The sequence below is a fragment of the Oncorhynchus mykiss genome, chromosome 2 (genome assembly GCF_013265735.2).
Source record: "Oncorhynchus mykiss isolate Arlee chromosome 2, USDA_OmykA_1.1, whole genome shotgun sequence".
Classification (NCBI taxonomy): Eukaryota; Metazoa; Chordata; class Actinopteri; order Salmoniformes; family Salmonidae; genus Oncorhynchus; species Oncorhynchus mykiss.
Genome location: NC_048566.1, coordinates 73,409,052 through 73,428,566, shown reverse-complemented (window position 1 = coordinate 73,428,566; position 19,515 = coordinate 73,409,052). Strand labels below are relative to the sequence as shown.

Genomic DNA, 19,515 nt, shown 5'->3' with positions numbered 1-19,515 from the left:
CTTATAATATTTGATGATGACATTTCTCTAAAACAGGCTATAGGCTAAATGTGCACCACCAAGTCAGAACAGAAGGCTAAATTATGAGGGGAAAAGGGACCAAATTATTAGGTTGAGGCACATGGGCTACTAACAGCTTACTACACAACATACACTTAGTATTACTTTCTTAGCTACAGTATACATATCTCCCTGACATATTACATCATTTATGCAGCAGCATACAAGACATTTTTGGACCCACCTTGTTGTGCTGTGCTCACTTGAACAGGAAGGTGGCGTGACGGTCCTTCGTAGGCAAATCTTGTCATCAAACTTTGTCATCAAGTCTGGTATTCTCTATATTTATGGTGCTTTCAAGACAACTGTGAACTCAGAAAAAAACAAGGTTGAATCATGATGTCAGGGATCTTCCGGTCGGAGGTCTAGAAAGAGGCCTGAGTTCCCGACTTGCAATCTAGAGTTGGATGACTGTTCAAAAAATATTTTCCCAGTCAGAGCTAATTTTTTTATGAGTTCCCAGTTGTCTTGAACTAACTGAAGTCTGGGATATCTCAGTTCTGATTTTCCAGTTGTCTTGAACTAACTGAAGTCTGGGATATCTCAGTTCTGATTTTCCAGTTGTCTTGAACTAACTGAAGTCTGGGATATCTCAGTTCTGATTTTCCAGTTGTTTTGAACTAACTGAAGTCTGGGATATCTCAGTTCTGATTTTCCAGTTGTTTTGAACTAACTGAAGTCTGGGATATCTCAGTTCTGATTTTCCAGTTGTTTTGAACTAACTGAAGTCTGGGATATCTCAGTTCTGATTTTCCAGTTGTTTTGAACACGGCAGAAGTCATGCTGGATTGACAGCATGGCCAATGTTGAATGATTATTTTTTTACTCTCGGAAAAGACACCCTTAAACCCAGACTTGGACCACACACCGACTCCACTGACTCGCAGGCTAGTGATTGCTTTTCAACACTTGCAGTTAACCACTGATTCCTTCCAAACCACTCATTGTTAAATTTGCAATTTCCAACTTGTTGTGTAATGTTCATGTCCACGAGCACGGATATGTTTTATCTATTATTGCTCTTCATTATTTCTCTTCATATGATAAGGATTGAAAAGGATTTGCCAGTAGATTGTCGACTTGATTCATGATGATGACTGCTAGTTTGCTAGCTAAGATTATGAAAGTATGATGTGGATCAGTCCAATAAAAGCAACGGTAGATATAACGTGATTTGACTTAATTTTATCTGTGGCCAATGACCTTTAGCCTTCTTGGATGGGCACTTCTAATGTAAATCTATGGCAGCACCCAAGGGGCTTGAATTTTTGAGCTCTCCCCGTAAATTTTGCGGTGATGGAGTGTCCCCATGAGTGACAGAACACTGAGCCAATCACGCTACAACTAGAGGACATTACTAACCCCTATGCTCCGTATTTTCTGCTGGCTGCCCCACCACCACAGAAAGAACTGAGCTACTGTAGGCTGAAACACCAGCATTTTGGAGCGGCCTTTCTCAAGAAAGCAAAAGAGAGACCATGTTTGTATGTGGCTTTATTAACTCAATTATACATTTTTTACATTGTTGCAAACTGATATGTGACATGTATTATTGCCAAAATAACATGTAAAACAGGCAACAAACAAAATCCAACAACAAAATGTTTTTTTCCTTTTTTTTAGCTAAACAGGTTGGGCTCAAAACAGATGGGGCTCTGCCCCACCTGCCCTGAACGACGGGTCGCCACTGTGTTGTTCAGGGATTTCCAAATACCTTTTGAGTGTGTTGATGTTTTGTGGTACTAAACACCTGTGTTTGTTTTTGCCTCAAGGCAACTGTGGACCAGATCCAGGCAGACCCTGTCCCCCATGTGATTGTCTCAGCCCCACATGAGCCAAACATCCAAGTGTTTTCTTCCGGGACTGATCAGGTGACAAGACATGATGCCAAAACTGAAGATTTACACAAACAGGGTCCATCTGACACTCCATGGAGCCCAGACCCCAGCAGTGGAGCAAGTTCCCATATGTCAAACCGCACTAGTGTGGGTGAAAGCGGGAGTGCTCCTAACAATAATGTCTCACCCACAGTCAACCTCGGCCTGATGACAGTAACCACAGAAAGTGAGAAAGAGAAGGTAATACATGTGGATGAGAAGGGCATTGGAAGTGTCTATGAGACACAAAATAAATGTTATTGTGCTTTTGAGGAGAAAGGAGAGAAAGGTGATGTCAAAGCAGAGAATCAACCATGTCCCACTTTAAATGTGAGTGTTTTAGAGGAGAGGAGAGAGAAGATACATAACAAGGAGATCCATTTCAAAAGTTTGCTCCCAGAGAGTTCAGAGAATGATGGTCAAAATACACCAGAGGAATGCCCTCCTGTGGCAGGGGGGGACCAATATCTCAACATAAAAGAGAATTCTACCTTAGCTTTGGAGGAAAGCCTTGAAAGTGCCTTAAAAGTGGAATATACTCCTGCTTTGGAGAAAACTTTTGTGGACAGTTCATTTGGCAACCTGAAGATACAAGAACAGGTGGTACCTATTGTGCAGAAAATGTCTGAGCAAAAGGATGTGAACTTAGAGAGAAACGAAGTGCTGACCCGCACAATTGAGAGACATGTTGAAACAGAAGAAAAGGTGACTGAAATAAAGGTGGAAGTGCTGGGTGAATCTAAGATCCACTCAGAGACCCAGCCTGTGAAAGGCTCTGCCATTGTGTCCCCTGTGCCACCAGTGTCAGCATCAGTTACCAGTCCAGAGGCTAATTCCACTCATCTGGGTGGATACTTTGGAAATGTACCACAGATTAGAATGGTAGATTCTGCTCTTAGAATCCCAGAAATCAAAATAATTGTGCCAGAACAACAGATAAAAGAAGAGCAAATGATTATACCAAATATAGAGATTATGGAAGCAGAAGTCAAAGAGCCTACACAGCCATTGATACCTATTACACCCAATGAACCTTCATCAGAGACAGACATTTTCCAAAAGGATGTTGCAAATGATGTGTCAGGCATAATGATAGCAGAAAACAGCTCAGCTTTTACCCCAGTGGTTATAGATGTGACACCCACTCAAGAAAGTATGTGGAATGATGAAATCATCCGACCAACAGAGAAATTGCAGGAAGTTCCACAACCAGTTGAAGAGGCAAAAACACCTACGGCAGAGCAGTCAACTAACATAAAGAATGAGTGGCTCACAAAGACGTTAATTCCTGCAATAAATGTTTCCTATACTGATGACAGTAAACTCAGGAAAATAGATCATGAATATCCACATGTCAAGCCCCCCGTCTTAGATAGAGGAAAGCCAAAGGAAGCACCCAGTGTGCCTCTGCGTGTGGTCCCTCCTATTTCTGAAAGCAAGGAGCTTCCTAAAAATGAGAATAAAGAATCAGAATCATTGGCAGATATGCTCAGGGGGGTCAAGAGTGATTTTGAAAATGTTACTTCCTATAAGTCTGACAAAACCCATAGTGAGCCACAGAAACAGACTATAGAAACAAAGGAACAGAGTATGATAGACAACATCCTCTCTGTGTCATATAAAGCCTTAATGCCAACAGAAGTAACAACAATGCAAAAAGCTGTGGACATCAGTTTTACTGAAACTGAAAAAGTAAAACCACTCAAAGAGTCAAGGATAGAGTCTTACATCATTGGCGATGAACCAAGAGAAAGAAACCCTATTGAAAGGCTTGCTGTCAAACCCCCAACACCCCCCAGGAGTCCCAGCAGTCTCCGCAGGCTCACGTCAAGGACTCCCCCTGCCATTACTGTGGATGACCCTCTTAACAGTGAGAAGGCAGTATCGGAGCAGAGTGTTGGAGACACCCCAACGTCCTCCCTGTCCTGTGAGAGCAGCCCCAGGCTGAAAAGAAGGGACAGTCTGACCCTCATCCGCTCTGCCACGCCCGAAGAGCTGGCCTCTGGAGCTCGCCGCAAGATCTTCATCCCCAGGGAGGGAGAAGGGGTTGGGGTAGTGGTGGCACTGGGTGTGGGTGGTAGTCCGCTGGACACCCAGGTCAAAAAGGAGGCTCCATATATGTCACCCAGTCAGGCTCGCAGGGCAGCATTCCTGCAGGCCCCAGCAGGCTCACAGACCCCACCGCTGGAGAGACGGTCCCCTCTTTTGAGCCGTAGGAAGGCCACCCTGGAGGTGCCCAAAGTTGTGGAAGAGATCAGCACTGAGGAGCCAGAGAGCCCCAAGACTGAGGTCAAACCTCCTGAGAAGGAGAAGCAGAACCCCTTCAAAGGTAAAACAATAAAATAGGACAAGTAGGAGATTGTGTTTGATTTTAAATTAGTTAGTTGTTTTACATTAACACAATATTGTGGTTTTGCTCATCTCTTGATGTTGGTAACTCAGGGACTGTACAGTAGACACGTGTCTCCTATCAGGGTGGGCTGATCAGGAAGCTTCCACTGGAGGAAGTGAAAACATTAGAGAGTATCATGTACAGTATATCTTTACCTTGTTGTCCCCCCTCCCTCTCCCACCAGCTCCTCAGGTTATCCGTAAGATCAGGGGAGAGCCTTTCCCAGATGCCTCAGGACACTTGAAGCTCTGGTGCCAGTTCTTCAACGTGCTCAGTGACTCCACCATCAAGTGGTACAGGGACGAGGAAGAGATAGTAGAGGTGAAAAGAAGGTAAATCTCTAGGCAATCTCCCATCCCAGAGTTTACAGTATCTGCTTGCAATACAATCTAGTGGTGAAATATCATTTATACTCAACCTGATCAAAGCCATTATTATGTAGTTACAGTGTTAGACACCAGCCCTATGAAAACAGTTGCTTTGTACAGTGATTCTGTAAACATTAATTAATAGCCCAATAGACTGGTTAATCTGAGCCATATGCTATATATGAAGGACTAATGTTGTGAAGATGAACAGCCTTTAATTATACCAGCGTGGCCATCACACAGTCATGGCATTCTTTCATTCTCACTCGGAGAGGTATCCAGCTCATGTGACCAGGGAGTCCACCCAGCTCTGAGCCTTACTGTGACGCAAGGCCAGACACAGCCACTGTAAACTGAGACACTCTATTTCGCAATCACCAGGGGACATTAAAGTCTAGATCTGTGCTATTGGCTGCTGGGTCAGCAAAATCTCCCCTCGACAAGCACAGCACGCAGCACTACTGTCTCTCTCAGTCTCACAGTGACCTCTTGTGGAGGTGAATACGATATTGAATATGCCGTGAGTGTTTGAATATGCCGTGAGCGTATGCCTTGTGTCACGTCAACCTGTTTATTTTCCTTTATTTCCCAGTGGAGGAGATGAAAGCCAAGTGGCGCTGGCCATCGTCCAGACATCCAGTCGAGATTGTGGAGTGTATGGCTGCTCAATCAAGAACGAATTTGGGACAGATTCCACTGACTTCCTTCTCAGCGTAGACCGTAAGTGATGTCAACTGAACATAATTTTGAAATCACACAATATTATTTCAACAATTTTTTCCATGAGTTACCATTTGTGATTGTTTTCTCTTCTTCTGCAGTACTTTCAGAGTACTTCCTGCGGGAGGATTTAGAAGGTAAGCCTCACAGGCACTGAGAGGTTTTTAGTAATAACTTATATTTGCTTGCTGTATTGTTGGATAACTTATAGCAATTATTCTAACAGTGTTACTACTCATGTGGAGAGCTTCTGACATTCATATTGTGTTCTTTACAGTTGGAGAAGAGATGGAAATGACTCCAATGCTATTCACCAAAGGCCTAGCAGACCCGGGCTACTGGGGGGAGAAGTTCTTTGGGCGCATCATGACACAGGAGGCCCACCTGGGAGAGGGCTGTGCACATAAGGCCTGCAGGGTGAAGGTTATCTATGGCCTAGACCCTGTGTTTGAGTCCGGAACCACCTGTATCATTAAATTACAAAGCCCCATCGCCTATGGGACCAAACAGGAGAGCAACCTTGCAGAGAAAAACATGGAAATTACTAAGCAAGTGAGTCTTATTGTGCATGTATGTACAGTACATTTCATCACAAGAACAGCTCTACTATAGAGTTATGTATTGCTCCGACTCTGCATTTCTGTGTTAAGCTTGAAAAAATGTACAGAAATGGTCAGCTGTTGTTTGGTATTGCAACATAGGAAGTCATCTCTACTGGGTCGTATTTATTAGGCACCAAACAGAAGAAAATTGACTGAAACAGGGAGGGAAGGGACTACCTGAACTTTAGTTTTCTGTTGCAAAACATTTTGCTACGGTGTGCCTTAATGCATATGACCCTGGTCTTTTGGTGTTATCGAATAATAGCTTTCGGGTACTGAGTCAGAGACTGAGTCCAGGGTTCATACCAATGCATAACCGGCGTTGATTGGTGTAACAATTGAATTGAAGAGCCTCAGTGTAGAGAAAATGCATATGGCATATCTTCACATTTTGTCTCACCAGGAGTGCAAAATCCAAAACACAGTTCGAGAGTATTGCAAAATCTTTGCAGCTGAGGCGAGGGTGATTGAAAACTTTGGCTTTTCACTGGAGTAAGTAATATAATGACTACAATGTATATTTTGATAATTAAAACATGTTTTTTATCAATACACTTATCAATGATCATTATCAATACACAATAGTATGAGTAAATTGAGGACAAAAAACAGCTGAGTATGATTATGTAATTCTTTCCCTGCACGTGCCAACACCTTTGTTTTGCTGCATCTTTACACAGAGTGATCCCTCTCTATCTGGTGTACCGCCCTGCCAACTCTGTCCCTTACGCCACTGTGGAGGCTGACCTGAAGGGCATCTTCCTTAAGTACTGTATGATGGATGCCAAAGGCAGGCTGATCACCAGAGCCACCTCAGAGGTGGAAATGAAATGCTGCTCCTTCCAGCATTGGATCCACCAATGGACAAACGGCAACTTACTGGTTACTGGGCTGGAGGGTAAGAAAGATTAGCAGACAGGGTCATTCCCAAAAAGATGAACAAAGTCAGTTCAAATAACAATATGATCCATGTACTTTGTTTCTTTCAGGTGTTGGACCGAAGATCACTAAAGTTAGAATTGTCACGAAATCAAAGGGGTTTGTATAGCGAAATATCAGAATAATATATTTAGGTTGTCATATGGAAATACCTATTGATGCTAGTATTTGAAGTAGGTCTATACTGTGTTAATGTTTTACCAGTTGGTCCACATCATCTTATCCAACTCTTAGTTATGAAATTACTTCTGCATTGCAGGTATCAAGGCCTTACAGATGATGGTTATCCTAAGGTGTTTGAGCAGTTCCTGACCCAGCATCAGTGTAACTACTACTGTGGGCTCCTCAGCCTGAGAACTCTGAAGCCCATGGACACCCTGCAGCAGCCCCCCAAGATCAAAGGCTCCCGGAGCCCCTTGCTCGGCAGGAAGTTAGGCTCGTCCAGCCCTCAGCACAATAGGAAGTTGGGCTCATCCAGCCCCCAGCTGCAAAGAAAAGGACTGAACAGCCCCTTGACAACCAGAAAGGCCACCTCCAGCCCAAAGGTGCCTAGAAAGACTAGGGAGACAGAAGACAACCAGTCCACAGCCAAACCCAAGGCGGAGGAGAGTATCAAAGTTGTGGTATGAGGTAGCAACGTCCAAAGGGAATACATATCAAAGCAGCTTCCCTTTTCTTTCACGCCAACGTTCAGCTTTTTTATGTTTTCCTGTCACCCATTGCTGTATTTAGTTGGGTTGAAGCAAGGACGACCAGCATGGCCTTGAACAAAATGTTACAGAGCTTGTGCCTGAAAAGTCTTCATCCAAGAAGGAGAGACAAACAGGGAGATGAGTTCAAATCTAGGGAATAGGTCACCCTAGGGGATATTTATATAACATTACTGTGAATTTCTCAATAACCATCAGTAGTAGTGAGATACTCCCCATTCTCCAGCTTTATGCTGAAATGGTTTAAGTGAGTGGAGGAGGTACAGGACCTTTAAGAAAACTTCCAGCACTAAGGAAATGGGACACAGTTTTCTCTCACATCCAGTACAGTCCTCTTCAAAAGAAGAGACTTGTGAAGTGGTTGAAACAATGGTGCTGGATACAAAGCCGTGGCCGTAAGCAGAGCTCTAATAGCTTGATGCAGATGCAAGGGTAGTGAAGTGCACCAACTGCATTGTACATCTGGGATGTATAAGTCTTGGTCATTGAAATTGTTTTTGTTGAACAGTAATTGGATCTTGTTACTGTTGGTCGTATAGCATGCTCTACTTGTTTCTATTATGGCATTATTATGTCCTTAAACTACGCATTACAGTCTTCCGAACACTGAGCAAAGACAACACTACTCTTGCCTCTTCACTGGGAATATGTTTTTGTGCACTTTTTTTGCCAAATGTTTTCTTGCCTTTTGAAAACTGCCAGGTTTTAGTAGTTCAGTTCATTTTTGTTGAACTTTGTTCAAATCCTGTAATCTGTTCATTGGAAATGAACATGTTCACATGCTTAAGTCTGTACACCGATCCCCTTAACCTGGTTCTTTAAAGGAACAGTACAGTACACCGATCCCCTTAACCTGGTTCTTTAAAGGAATAGTACAGTAGACCGATCCCCTTAACCTGGTTCTTTAAAGGAATAGTACAGTAGACCGATCCCCTTAACCTGGTTCTTTAAAGGAACAGTACAGTACACCGATCCCCTTAACCTGGTTCTTCAAAGGAACAGTACAGTACACCGATCCCCTTAACCTGGTTCTTTAAAGGAACAGTACAGTACACCGATCCCCTTAACCTGGTTCTTTAAAGGAATAGTACAGTAGACCGATCCCCTTAACCTGGTTCTTTAAAGGAACAGTACAGTAGACCGATCCCCTTAACCTGGTTCTTTAAAGGAATAGTACAGTACACCGATCCCCTTAACCTGGTTCTTTAAAGGAACAGTACAGTACACCGATCCCCTTAACCTGGTTCTTCAAAGGAACAGTACAGTACACCGATCCCCTTAACCTGGTTCTTTAAAGGAATAGTACAGTAGACCGATCCCCTTAACCTGGTTCTTTAAAGGAACAGTACAATAGACCGATCCCCTTAACCTGGTTCTTTAAAGGAATAGTACAGTACACCGATCCCCTTAACCTGGTTCTTTAAAGGAACAGTACAGTACACCGATCCCCTTAACCTGGTTCTTCAAAGGAACAGTACAGTACACCGATCCCCTTAACCTGGTTCTTTAAAGGAACAGTACAGTACACCGATCCCCTTAACCTGGTTCTTCAAAGGAACAGTACAGTACACCGATCCCCTTAACCTGGTTCTTCAAAGGATTGACTCTTTAACTGACCTTGAGTGTTGAAGAGCAATAAAGGGATTACTGAAATAAACACTTTAACTTTGGAATGCACATGTTTGGTGCCATTTAAATGGGTCAACTCACAAAGTGAAAGAATAAGAGCTATAATATCAGAACCATGTAGAAACTGCTTTGGACCTGGCCCATGATCACAGTAAAGCAGTAGCTCACCTCCAGCTGACTTTTGTGACTGAAAATGATATGCATTCTCAACATTCACACTTCTGGGGGAGGGGTGGGATGGGGATATTGTCACTAGTTTGAAGCGTACAGTATGTGAATGTGTGTGTGAGTGTGTGAGTGAGAGCGTGCAAGAGGGATTAAGAGTGTTTGATATGTTGGCAGAATGCTAATGAAATGAATGTCCCTGACACTGTAATATCTGGTATGTTATGTTGTGATTTTGTACATACAATTCATGTCAAACGTTCATATTCATATTTTCACATACTGTTTATTTAGATACAATGCAGAATTTGACTTACTGATTTACTCACTGCAAATAATCCACTCTTACAATTTCCAATCCTTATTTAGCACATTTCCGCATTTCTTTGCATTGATTTCCAATATATCTGTTCTCTGACTCTTTGAATGAAAGAGTGAATCTTTAGAACTAAAGAACTATATTTATCATAAATAAAATTGTAAAAACCCGTTAAAGGATTTGTTTTATCTGTACAAGCTTTATCTTCATTTTGTAATCTCTGGATGGAGTTTAATCTACATTACTTATAGTATAAATATATACAATCAAATGTGAAAAAAAGTTATGAAACATAATATATACTGAAAACACAAAGAGCTGAATGAGTTGATCTACTCACTGGTAATTAACACATAAAATGACTTACAGGAAGACCTAGTTACAAACTGCATAATCAAAGAGATCACAGCAGTTCGTAAAGTACAAAGTGGCATTGGTCACCGTGCTCCAGGAGCCCTCAAATGAGATGGTCCCATTGTTCACAGTGCTGCAATAAAGTATTAGGTTAGATTTGGAGAATTATATGTAGAGAAACATGTTATATCCAGCTCCTAACCCCTCTTTCACTGTTGTACTTGTTCAAACCTACCTTCCAAAGAGATCAGTACAGCAGTTTTTTAGGTCTATATTTGTGGTGTTGAAAAAGGACGTCCCGAAAACATCCAAACAGTCAACAGGAGGAACAAAGAGAATACCTGGAGAGGTAACAAAGAAACAAAGTAAACATGATGCTCCTGCACTCCTACACATACTAATCTAAAAATAAACGTGTGAGATGACACATCCAGGAGAGAGCAGATGATGAGGAAACTAATATTAAGAACAGTTTTGACGTGAAAATAAGCACAGACCTGCAATACAGGCATTAATCAGAGACACACAGGTCCCAGTGAACAGGGCTCTCAATACCAAAGAGGAGACGTCGGCTCTTCTGGATGGGCATATGGAGGCTATAAAGTAACATCACAAAATACGGAAATTGTTAAAAATATATTCTGATGGATGGCAAGACATGGAGAAAGATAAGGTGGTACAAAGTGTGGAATCTTATACTCACAAAGGCCTCCAATTACGATCCCCAGTGAGCTGAAATTGGCAAATCCACACAGAGCAAAAGTGGAGATGATCTCTGATCTGACCTGTAAATGTAGAAACTCAGTACTGTAGAAGATTGTGCTACAACTGTAATGTGATTATCTCACCTAGCTATCTTTATTTTATTTGAATTAACCTTTATTTAACTAGGCAAGTCAATTAAGAAAAAATATATATATTTACAATGAAGGCCTACCCCAGCCAAACCCTAACACAGATGATGACGGGCCAATTGTGCGCCGCCCTATGGGACTCCGAATCACGGCCGGTTGTTATACAGCCTGGAATCAAACCAGGGTCTGTAGTGACACCTCTAGCACTGAGATGCAGTGCCTAAGACCGCTGCGCCACTCGGGAGCCCTTAAGATGAATGCTCTAACTGTAAGTCGCTCTGGATAAAAGTGTCTGTTAAATGACTAAAATGTAAGATACACTTACAGAGCATCAAAGAAACTTCCATAGTACACAGGTCAATACAAAGGTCTTACACATGTGGAGGAATGTACATGTGGTGTCAGGGGTTCACCTAGGGGTCATGATGGGGGCTGTACCAAATGTTTGATGTATTATAATGATAGATTATGCTTATGTTGTATTAAGAGGTATAGGGGTTATAAGACCCCTCCCTCATTACATTTACAGGGTCCTAGACTACAGATTAACAATATTGTTCCACAGTTGTTTTCTAGTCTATCTGCCTCTTATAAAGAAAGAAACGTTCTGAGAAATGTGTGACTGAGACAGAACTCTGCAGGGGAGTGTAAGAGATAAGAGACAAGTCAGACATTCCACAATTAATCAACTTGTGGAGTGGACATTTACTGCCTAGGCCTTAGAAAACACTGGAACTATTGTATCTCTCTTGCAAGTGTATATAGCTGTGTATGCATGAGCTTGGTCTGATGAGTAGAAGGTAACAACGTATGCAGTGACATCACTAGGGATGGACTTCGGGTTTAATAAAATAACTTGGGACCTTTTCTATTTTGCAGAACTTACTCGGAAACATGCGTGCTATGTACCTGTTGTCAACTTCTGTCTGCAATTGCATTAATAAAGTATTTTGAATGATTTAATTAAAGCTATTGTCATAATGCTAATTTCACCAATGAGCCAATGATTGACAAGGAACAAGGAACGAACCCCAACAGTGACCAAATCCACGTTTTGGGAATAATCAGTAAATACTACAGTATGCATGTACAGTAGTATTTATGATTTTATGCACATAATAATTTCCAATAAGCACATGCAGTATTTGTACACTAATTATAAGAGTGGGGAAAGCATACGCACGGAGATCCATTGCCTCTCATCGCCAATCATTTCATCCAGACCGTTGACTCTGTTACTCTTCAACTCTGACAGCTTCTGATATGCCAGAAACTCATTGAGGAAGAGCTTGGTGCCGATGAGTTCCGCTACTATGAAACTCTCTTCAAATGGTATCCCCATCATGAAGGCCACAGGCATGAACACATAGGAACAGATTATCTATGGGTGCAAAGTGCAGCAAGAGCAAGGGTCAATAATGGGGTTAATAGTTTCCGGTCCATAAAGTATCAACTTTAGATATTCTAATCAAATTATTTTACACATTTCGATGATTTGGACATCTTACCAAGGCACAATGAAATAATTATCTTATCTTATTTATTCAGCCATGCATCACGCGCTGTTAAATAAAAAAATGCCAAAGCATGTCCATCACTCATCACGAAGTACTGGGTTAGTCATGGAAGTCAAGTCAAGACAGAAGGATCTTTGAATGTGAAATGGGATTAAGGTATGTGGAGCTGCCTGGAGCATACCTCAAATGTGATAGAGGGAAATCCCACCAGGCCTCCCAGCCAGCCAAGAGATGCATTGATGAATGCCAGTATCGCAAGGAATGCAATCAAGTTGGCAGCTATATTAGCAACAAGGCCTATTGATGTAGATGCTCCACTGCTAGCTGCTTCCAAAATGTTCTGTTCATCACTGGGGAGTTAAGACAGCCCAATATGAACCACAGAAAGTCTATTATATATACAACAAAATGCAGGGGAATGTAAAAAATCAGTAAATGGCAAACACATACACACAAACACAAAACACAAAAACACATACCCACAAGCCACTTTGATATTTTCCTCTGATGTAAATTTGCTCTCTTCTGTCTCTGGATAGGACAGCTTGGAGATTGCCAAGGCACATGGGGCAGCCATTACAGAGGCAGATATCATAGAGGATGCATCAATCTGTGGGGCATTGAGCAATCTCAATCTCACATAACGATGAAGATCAGTTACATTAAAATTAACTGAGACAAAAGATGGAAAACTGGGTGCATTGGAGGGATGACTCTTTGGTCTTACCCCAAATGAGATGAATGCACCCATCACACTTCCTGCAATGGTGGCAAAGCCTCCAACCATGACAGCATGCACTTCAGATTTGGTCATGTCCTTCAAATAGGGGCGAATCAGCAATGGCGCTTCAGTCTGATGAAGAAAACATTATAAAGAGGAATGCTTTAATTAATAATTCTACACAGCAAGTGGATAGAATCAGCTAAGCCTAACCAAGTTGATTTAATGATAAACTTCACATTTTTTTTAAATAATGATTGGAACGATTGAATCGATGAATTTACAAAATAATTTGACGAAATGAACAATTACCATACAAATATTTTTAAACGGCTGAAACAATCACACACATTTTCTACAGGAAATGTACCTTTTTTAGTTTAGCCCTATTCATCTTACCTTAGAAGTGTTTAATTGAATTGTAATGTCCCATAAATTGAATGCCCAAATCAACTTGAAGTATCTACAAAACAAGTTTTGCAGCCACATAATCCAAAACAAAGGCTAGCTAAATATTTTATACCTAAAATGACTGTTCGCAATAAACAAATGAATAATTTGATTCACATGATTTCAGCAGTCATGGTGGACTGAATTATGTGAATCAAAGGAATAATTTGATAATTTTTTAAGATTTTACTGTGTTAGAGTTCATATAAGGAAATCAGTCAATTGAAATACATTTGTTAGGCCCTAATCTAAAGATTTCACATGACTGGGAATACAGATATGCATCTCTTGGTCACAGATGTATATTTTGTAAAAGGTAGGTGTGTGGATCAGAAAACCAGTCAGTATCTGGTGTGAACACCATTTGCCTCATGTAGCACGTCACATCTCCTCCACATAGAGTTGATCAGGCTGTTGGATGTGGCCTGTGGAATGTTGTCCCACTCCTCTTCAATGACTGTCGCTGGATATTTTTTTATTTAACCTTAATTTAACAAGGCAAGTCAGTTAAGAACAAATTCTTATTTACAATGACGGCCTGGGAACAGTGGGTTAACTGCCTTATTCGGGAGAGAATGACAGATTTTTACCTTGTCAGCTCGGGGATTCGATCTAGCAACCTTTCAGTTACTGGCCCAATAATCCAATCGCTAGGCTACCTGCTGCCCCGATATTGGTGGGAACTGGAACACACTGTTGTACATGTCGATCCAGAGCATCCCTAACATGCTAAATGGGTGATGTCTGGTGAGTATGCAGGCTATGGAATATCTGGGACATTTTTAGCTTCCAGGAATTGTGTTCAGATCCTTGCGACATGGGGCTGTGCATTATCATGCTGAAACATGAGGTGAAGGAGGCGGATGAATTGTACAACATTGGGCTTCAGGATCTCGTCACAGTATCTCTGTGCATTCAAATTGCCATTGATAAAATCAAATTGTGTTCGTTGTCCGTAGCTTATGCCAGACCATATCATAACCCCACCGCCACCATGGGGCACTCTGTTCACAACGTTGACATCAGCAAACCGCTTGCCCACACGACGCCGTCTGCCATTTGCCCGGTACAGTTGAAACCGGGATTCATCTGTGAAGAGCACACTTCTCCAGCGTGCCAGTGGCTATCGAAAATTAGGATTTGCCCAAGAAAGTGAGTTGCGATGCCGAACTGCAGTCAGGTCAATACCCTGGTGAGGATGACAAGCCCGCAGATGAGCTTCCCTGAGATGGTTTCTGACAGTTGGTGCAGAAATTCTTTGGTTGTGCAAACCCACAGTTTCATCATCTGTCTGGGTGGCTGGTGTCTGACAATCTCGCAGGGGAAGAAGCCGGGTGTGGAGGTCCTGGGCTGGCGTGGTTACACGTGTTCTGCGGTTGTGAGGCCGGTTGGACATACTTTCAAATTCTCTAAAATGACCTTGTTCGAGAAAATAACATTACATTCTCTGGCAACAACTCTGGTTGTAATGCTCCGGGTGTCGTGGGTGTGGAGTCAAACGCAGGAGACAGAGAGTGCAATGCTGTGCTCTTTAATTGCACCAACGCACCACAGGGTGCTCACAATACTAACGGGCCCCAAACACGGGGAATGAAAAATGTACAACTGAAAAATGCACGACCAGGAACAAACACGTTCCTCTACTACAGAGCCGAAGGTTACAATAATTAATCCCGCACAACAAACAGGCGGGCCGGCTGTCTAAAGAAGCCCAACTAATCATCACAAACAGGTGCTACCAATAAACATACAAGGAGGGGGAGGAAAGACAATCAGTGGCAGCTAATAGGCCGGTGACGACGACCGCCGAGCGCCACCCGACCGGGAAGGGAAGCCACCCTCGGTCGGACTCGTGACACTGGTAGACATTCCTGCAGTCAGTATGCCAATTGCACGCTCCCTCAAAACTTGAGACATCCGTGGCATTGTGTTGTGAGAAGAAAAAAAAACATTTTAGAGTGGCCTTTTATTGTCCACAGCACAATGTGCTAAATGCCCTTGAGTTCTCGAGGGATAATTAGGGGGTTACCCTGACCAGGACTCAAACTGTGGTCCCTGTGACTGTCATTGCAAAACCCTTATTTAAAAGGCTAAAATCTCTTGGTAAGACTAGGTGTTTTACTAAGGTTGTTTAGTATTTTTACAAATTGTATTGTATTTTGTCATAATTAATTTTTATTCGCTCGCCTCACTTTTCAAAAAATGTAATCTGTTAAACAGTAAATCAACTTTGTATGTCCTAATCCTCATCAATATTACTTTGTAAGACATTGTGAAGTGTAAACATCACTTAGTGTAATTACTACAATGGTGTTATCTTCAGTATATGTATCCTCCAATAATTCTTATATTGAAGTAGGAACTGAAATACCCTCAACTACAAACAGGCAAATGTACCTGTCCAACAAATATGTTGCCTGCAACACTCAAGGTCTCAGTGGGTGAGGTTCCCATCGTTATCTGCATTACCCATGCGATCTGAAAGGGGAAAAACACATGTTTTCTTGTTAACATAAATCATACAGTACACACAAAAACCTAGAGCCATATGTATATGACTGTGCCCAAACATAACACAGAAGCTTCATTTTGGGCTTAATGTTTGAAGGTCTCTTACCTTAATGATGAGCCATTGCATTATTCCAAGGAAATAAAGAACTGACATCACACTGCTGAAGAATATCACAATGGGCAAAGCCTGGAGAAGGAACAGGGACATATATTGATCAATCCTGGATTCATTATCAAATAAATAAATGTTTCTAGTACATCTACTGAACTATTGCTCACTGACCTGAAATGCAAAGATGTTGCATACTAGTGGTCCAAAAACAAATGATGACCCGTGTTTTGTGTAGTTCAAGAATATCTGAAAACGAGGGAAAATATGATTATCTTCTCATTTGTATTCATGTCAACAATGAGAATCATAGTTTGTCATTCCATGCAACTAGCTACAATTGTTACTTACATAATACTGTCTCAAATCAATGGTTAAGACAAAATAGCAGTTTTAGATTAGAGAGTCTGCCAGGTCGCAGTTGTAAATGAGAACTTGTTCTCAACTGGCCTACCTGGTTAAATAAAGGTGAAATAGTTTTTAAAAAAAGTTGTTGTAGATAGCTTCATGGGCCATCTATGAGATTTCACTGTGCCTCATAAAAGAGGGACCTCCCAGATACAAGGACAATTTCCAGGTAGTTAAGGTTTACTTCTTTAAGATAAGGAGATAAGGAGCAGTTCAGCAACAAGGATACCTGCACTTGCTCTCCAAGCCATTGGAAGGCTGTGAGTCCTGGCTCTGTCCTTATGACAAACAGTCCGATACAGAATTGTAAACCAAGACCCCAAAAAACTGACCTCCATGCCACCTGAAACAGAGACAAACAAACACACTTGACATACTCTTCAAACAATGTTTGGATATGTATTATTGTTTAACAAGTGATTCTCCATAAATTGGTGAGTCAATGGAAGGAATTACTAGGCGTAACTGGTAAAAGACATACAAGGCCAAATTAAGGAAGTCCACAGGAAATTCAAAGTCTAAAAAAAACAGTCATAGATAAGCGGTTATAACCAATCATGTGTTATTATAGGTAGACATGCATTAAGGGAAAGCCTGGCCACTCTCATCCTGTGATGGGATCGGAGCGATCTGCTGTGATGTTAAGCTTACCTCTGTCCTGTGGGCTGAGAAGATGAAAATGACTAGAATGAACATGCAGACCCCTCCAAATGAGATGAGCTGCTCTGGTCGCTTGCTTGTGTCCACAACGAGCCAAGTCACTAGCAGAACCAGCACCGCAACAACGAAAACTCTAAAGAACCCACAACAGACTCTCAGTCAACAGAGGAAAATACACTCACCAAATTAATTCATTTTCTCAGACCATTTAAAGTGTCCATATGAAATAGCTTCTTACCCTATTATCCATCCCCGGAAATTGTTGAAGCATCTTTGAGCTGGTATGAAACATTTGGTTATGCTATCTCCATGGTATGTCTTCACAAGGTCATAGGCTTTGGAGACAACTGCCAAACTGGTGAGGACCACAAGGGCAATGGCCCTCTCAAAGTCTACTATGCATGCTGTGATGAAGTATGCCACATAGCCTGTGATATAGAAACAAAGGTAATATCAAAAGAGCATCACATTGTTGTGATGAGAAATTGTCAGGGGACTGATTCTTAGAACATTTCACTTTCATAGGATAATTCATAGGATAATTCATAGGATAATTCATAGGATAGTGTACAATTTTCTCATTCAGTCTGGTTTTATTTTCTGGTATTTGCACAAAAGGCGACACCTATATCTAGCAATGAGTTTGTAAATTAGAAGCCCAATACAGTACATTTGTTAGGGTTAAATTCAAATAAAATACCTGCTCCAAGCAAGCCCAGTACAATGTATTTGATGGTTTTGGCGTGAGCTCTAAAGTAATCCTCTGTGGCATTAATAGGCTTGGAAACCTTACTAAAGAACCAATCAAAGAACAGGTTAGTTACCACGGCATATTACAAACAGCCATTCTTATATTTATCTAATAATCAACAAAGACATTACAACTTGTCTTTTTTTCTGCACAATAGCTTGACGTGGCGTCAGGTAATGGACTACGCTGCCTTGTATTTATATTGGGAGGTTTCTCTTATGAGTTCATAAACATGAAGAGGACTTCATGAAATAGGATAGCTCAAGATAAAAGCAGGGACAAGAAGATTATCTGAGGTTGGAATTCAATCAAATAAACACATTGCAGAAAAATGGTTTTGTCTCTCGCTCTGCACAATGTACAGAACATTTACTGATACTAATAACAACATGTTATTGAGTGGGTGAGACGAAACTAAACTAATTTTGATTTGAGTCAAACTTTTGCAGTGAAGTACTGTAGTGTGTGTTCTACATCCCTGCAACGAGGTGTTGATTAAATCTGTTTCTCAGAATCAACATTCAAAACGTTATGCTGATGTGTATGCTGATGTGTATGCTGATGTGTATGCTGATGTGTATGCTGATGTGTGTGCACCACAATAAACACTACAAACTTTAGCCCTTTAGTTTGATTGGCATACCTTAAATATAATCCCAATCCTTTTCTTGAGTGCTCCTCTTTGAAACTGCTTCTGTTACTAACTGAAATGCTATCCCCCTGAGAGGAATGAAGTGTCTGTTTATTCAACAATTCACATACTGTACATGCTGAAACATGTAAGCATGCAATTTTTTCTTTACATACCTGTGTTTCAAATCCCTCATTGACCACCCCATTAACATGAGACAGAACTTTGAGCGCTGTACCAGTGGCTTCTGCTGTAAAAGAGAGGCAAAGTTTAGTCATTTGTATCAGCTGTTTGAAAAACAATGTTCACCACACTCAATGGAGCCAAAAACGTCACATCTTAAATCTGTATTTCCTCTGTGAAACACGTTGAGATTCTAGCACCCAGGGAAGGCGAAAGCATTCAAACACTATCCTCATCGTCATCTTGTGGAAAAAAGTCCTCAAAACACACACAATCTGTTCAAAACATCCTTAAACGTTCAATTCAGGACAACAGGAATGCCAATAACTTACTCATTGTGAGTGTTCTTAGTCTGTGTGACGAATGCTATGTTGCAAAATACTGTGTCGGGACATATACACTGCCCTCCTTGAGAAATCTTGTCATAAATTAACAGACAAGTTCAAGAGGAGCTTTAATCAGTTTCTCAGGCAGTCCTTGACGTAGGCATGCACGTGGCAAGTGTTGGGATTGATTTATTGATAGACCATTTAAAATAAATATTAGATTAGAGGCATTCTGTTTACTTTGGAAACCAAATAATTC

At 41.4% G+C, this 19,515-nt stretch overlaps 2 protein-coding genes across 5 annotated transcripts in view; one reads left to right on the top strand and one right to left on the bottom strand.

The window, feature by feature from the left end:
• alpk3a (alpha-kinase 3a) overlaps positions 1 to 9,952 on the top strand; it is a 22,181-nt gene extending 12,229 nt beyond the window's left edge. Inside the window, exons 6-14 of the mRNA XM_021571322.2 lie at positions 1,833 to 4,266; positions 4,514 to 4,661; positions 5,290 to 5,417; positions 5,519 to 5,554; positions 5,695 to 5,969; positions 6,423 to 6,511; positions 6,700 to 6,917; positions 7,009 to 7,057; positions 7,218 to 9,952. Of these exons, the coding sequence (XP_021426997.2) occupies positions 1,833 to 4,266; positions 4,514 to 4,661; positions 5,290 to 5,417; positions 5,519 to 5,554; positions 5,695 to 5,969; positions 6,423 to 6,511; positions 6,700 to 6,917; positions 7,009 to 7,057; positions 7,218 to 7,587 (3,747 nt within the window). The 3' untranslated portion in view covers positions 7,588 to 9,952. The remainder of the gene's footprint in view (positions 1 to 1,832; positions 4,267 to 4,513; positions 4,662 to 5,289; positions 5,418 to 5,518; positions 5,555 to 5,694; positions 5,970 to 6,422; positions 6,512 to 6,699; positions 6,918 to 7,008; positions 7,058 to 7,217) is intronic.
• slc28a1 (solute carrier family 28 member 1) lies at positions 9,729 to 19,515 on the bottom strand. 4 transcript variants are annotated; one of them, XM_036955208.1, is made up of 19 exons: positions 19,263 to 19,455; positions 18,924 to 18,997; positions 18,760 to 18,836; positions 18,066 to 18,157; positions 17,604 to 17,793; positions 17,357 to 17,498; positions 16,935 to 17,048; positions 16,472 to 16,546; positions 16,295 to 16,375; positions 16,075 to 16,155; positions 13,234 to 13,359; positions 12,986 to 13,116; positions 12,688 to 12,856; positions 12,173 to 12,370; positions 10,839 to 10,920; positions 10,633 to 10,731; positions 10,371 to 10,476; positions 10,209 to 10,268; positions 9,729 to 10,167 (listed from the first exon to the last, which is right to left on the bottom strand). In XM_036955208.1, exons 1-19 carry the CDS (start codon positions 19,264 to 19,266, stop codon positions 10,161 to 10,163), a joined length of 1,908 nt encoding a protein of 635 aa, XP_036811103.1. In that variant the 5' UTR covers positions 19,267 to 19,455; the 3' UTR covers positions 9,729 to 10,160. The 4 variants fall into 4 exon arrangements, with proteins under 4 accessions (XP_036811103.1, XP_021427020.1, XP_021427010.1 ...); XM_021571345.2 differs by having other exon boundaries at positions 9,729 to 10,268; positions 18,924 to 18,994; positions 19,263 to 19,515; XM_021571335.2 differs by having other exon boundaries at positions 9,729 to 10,268; positions 19,263 to 19,453.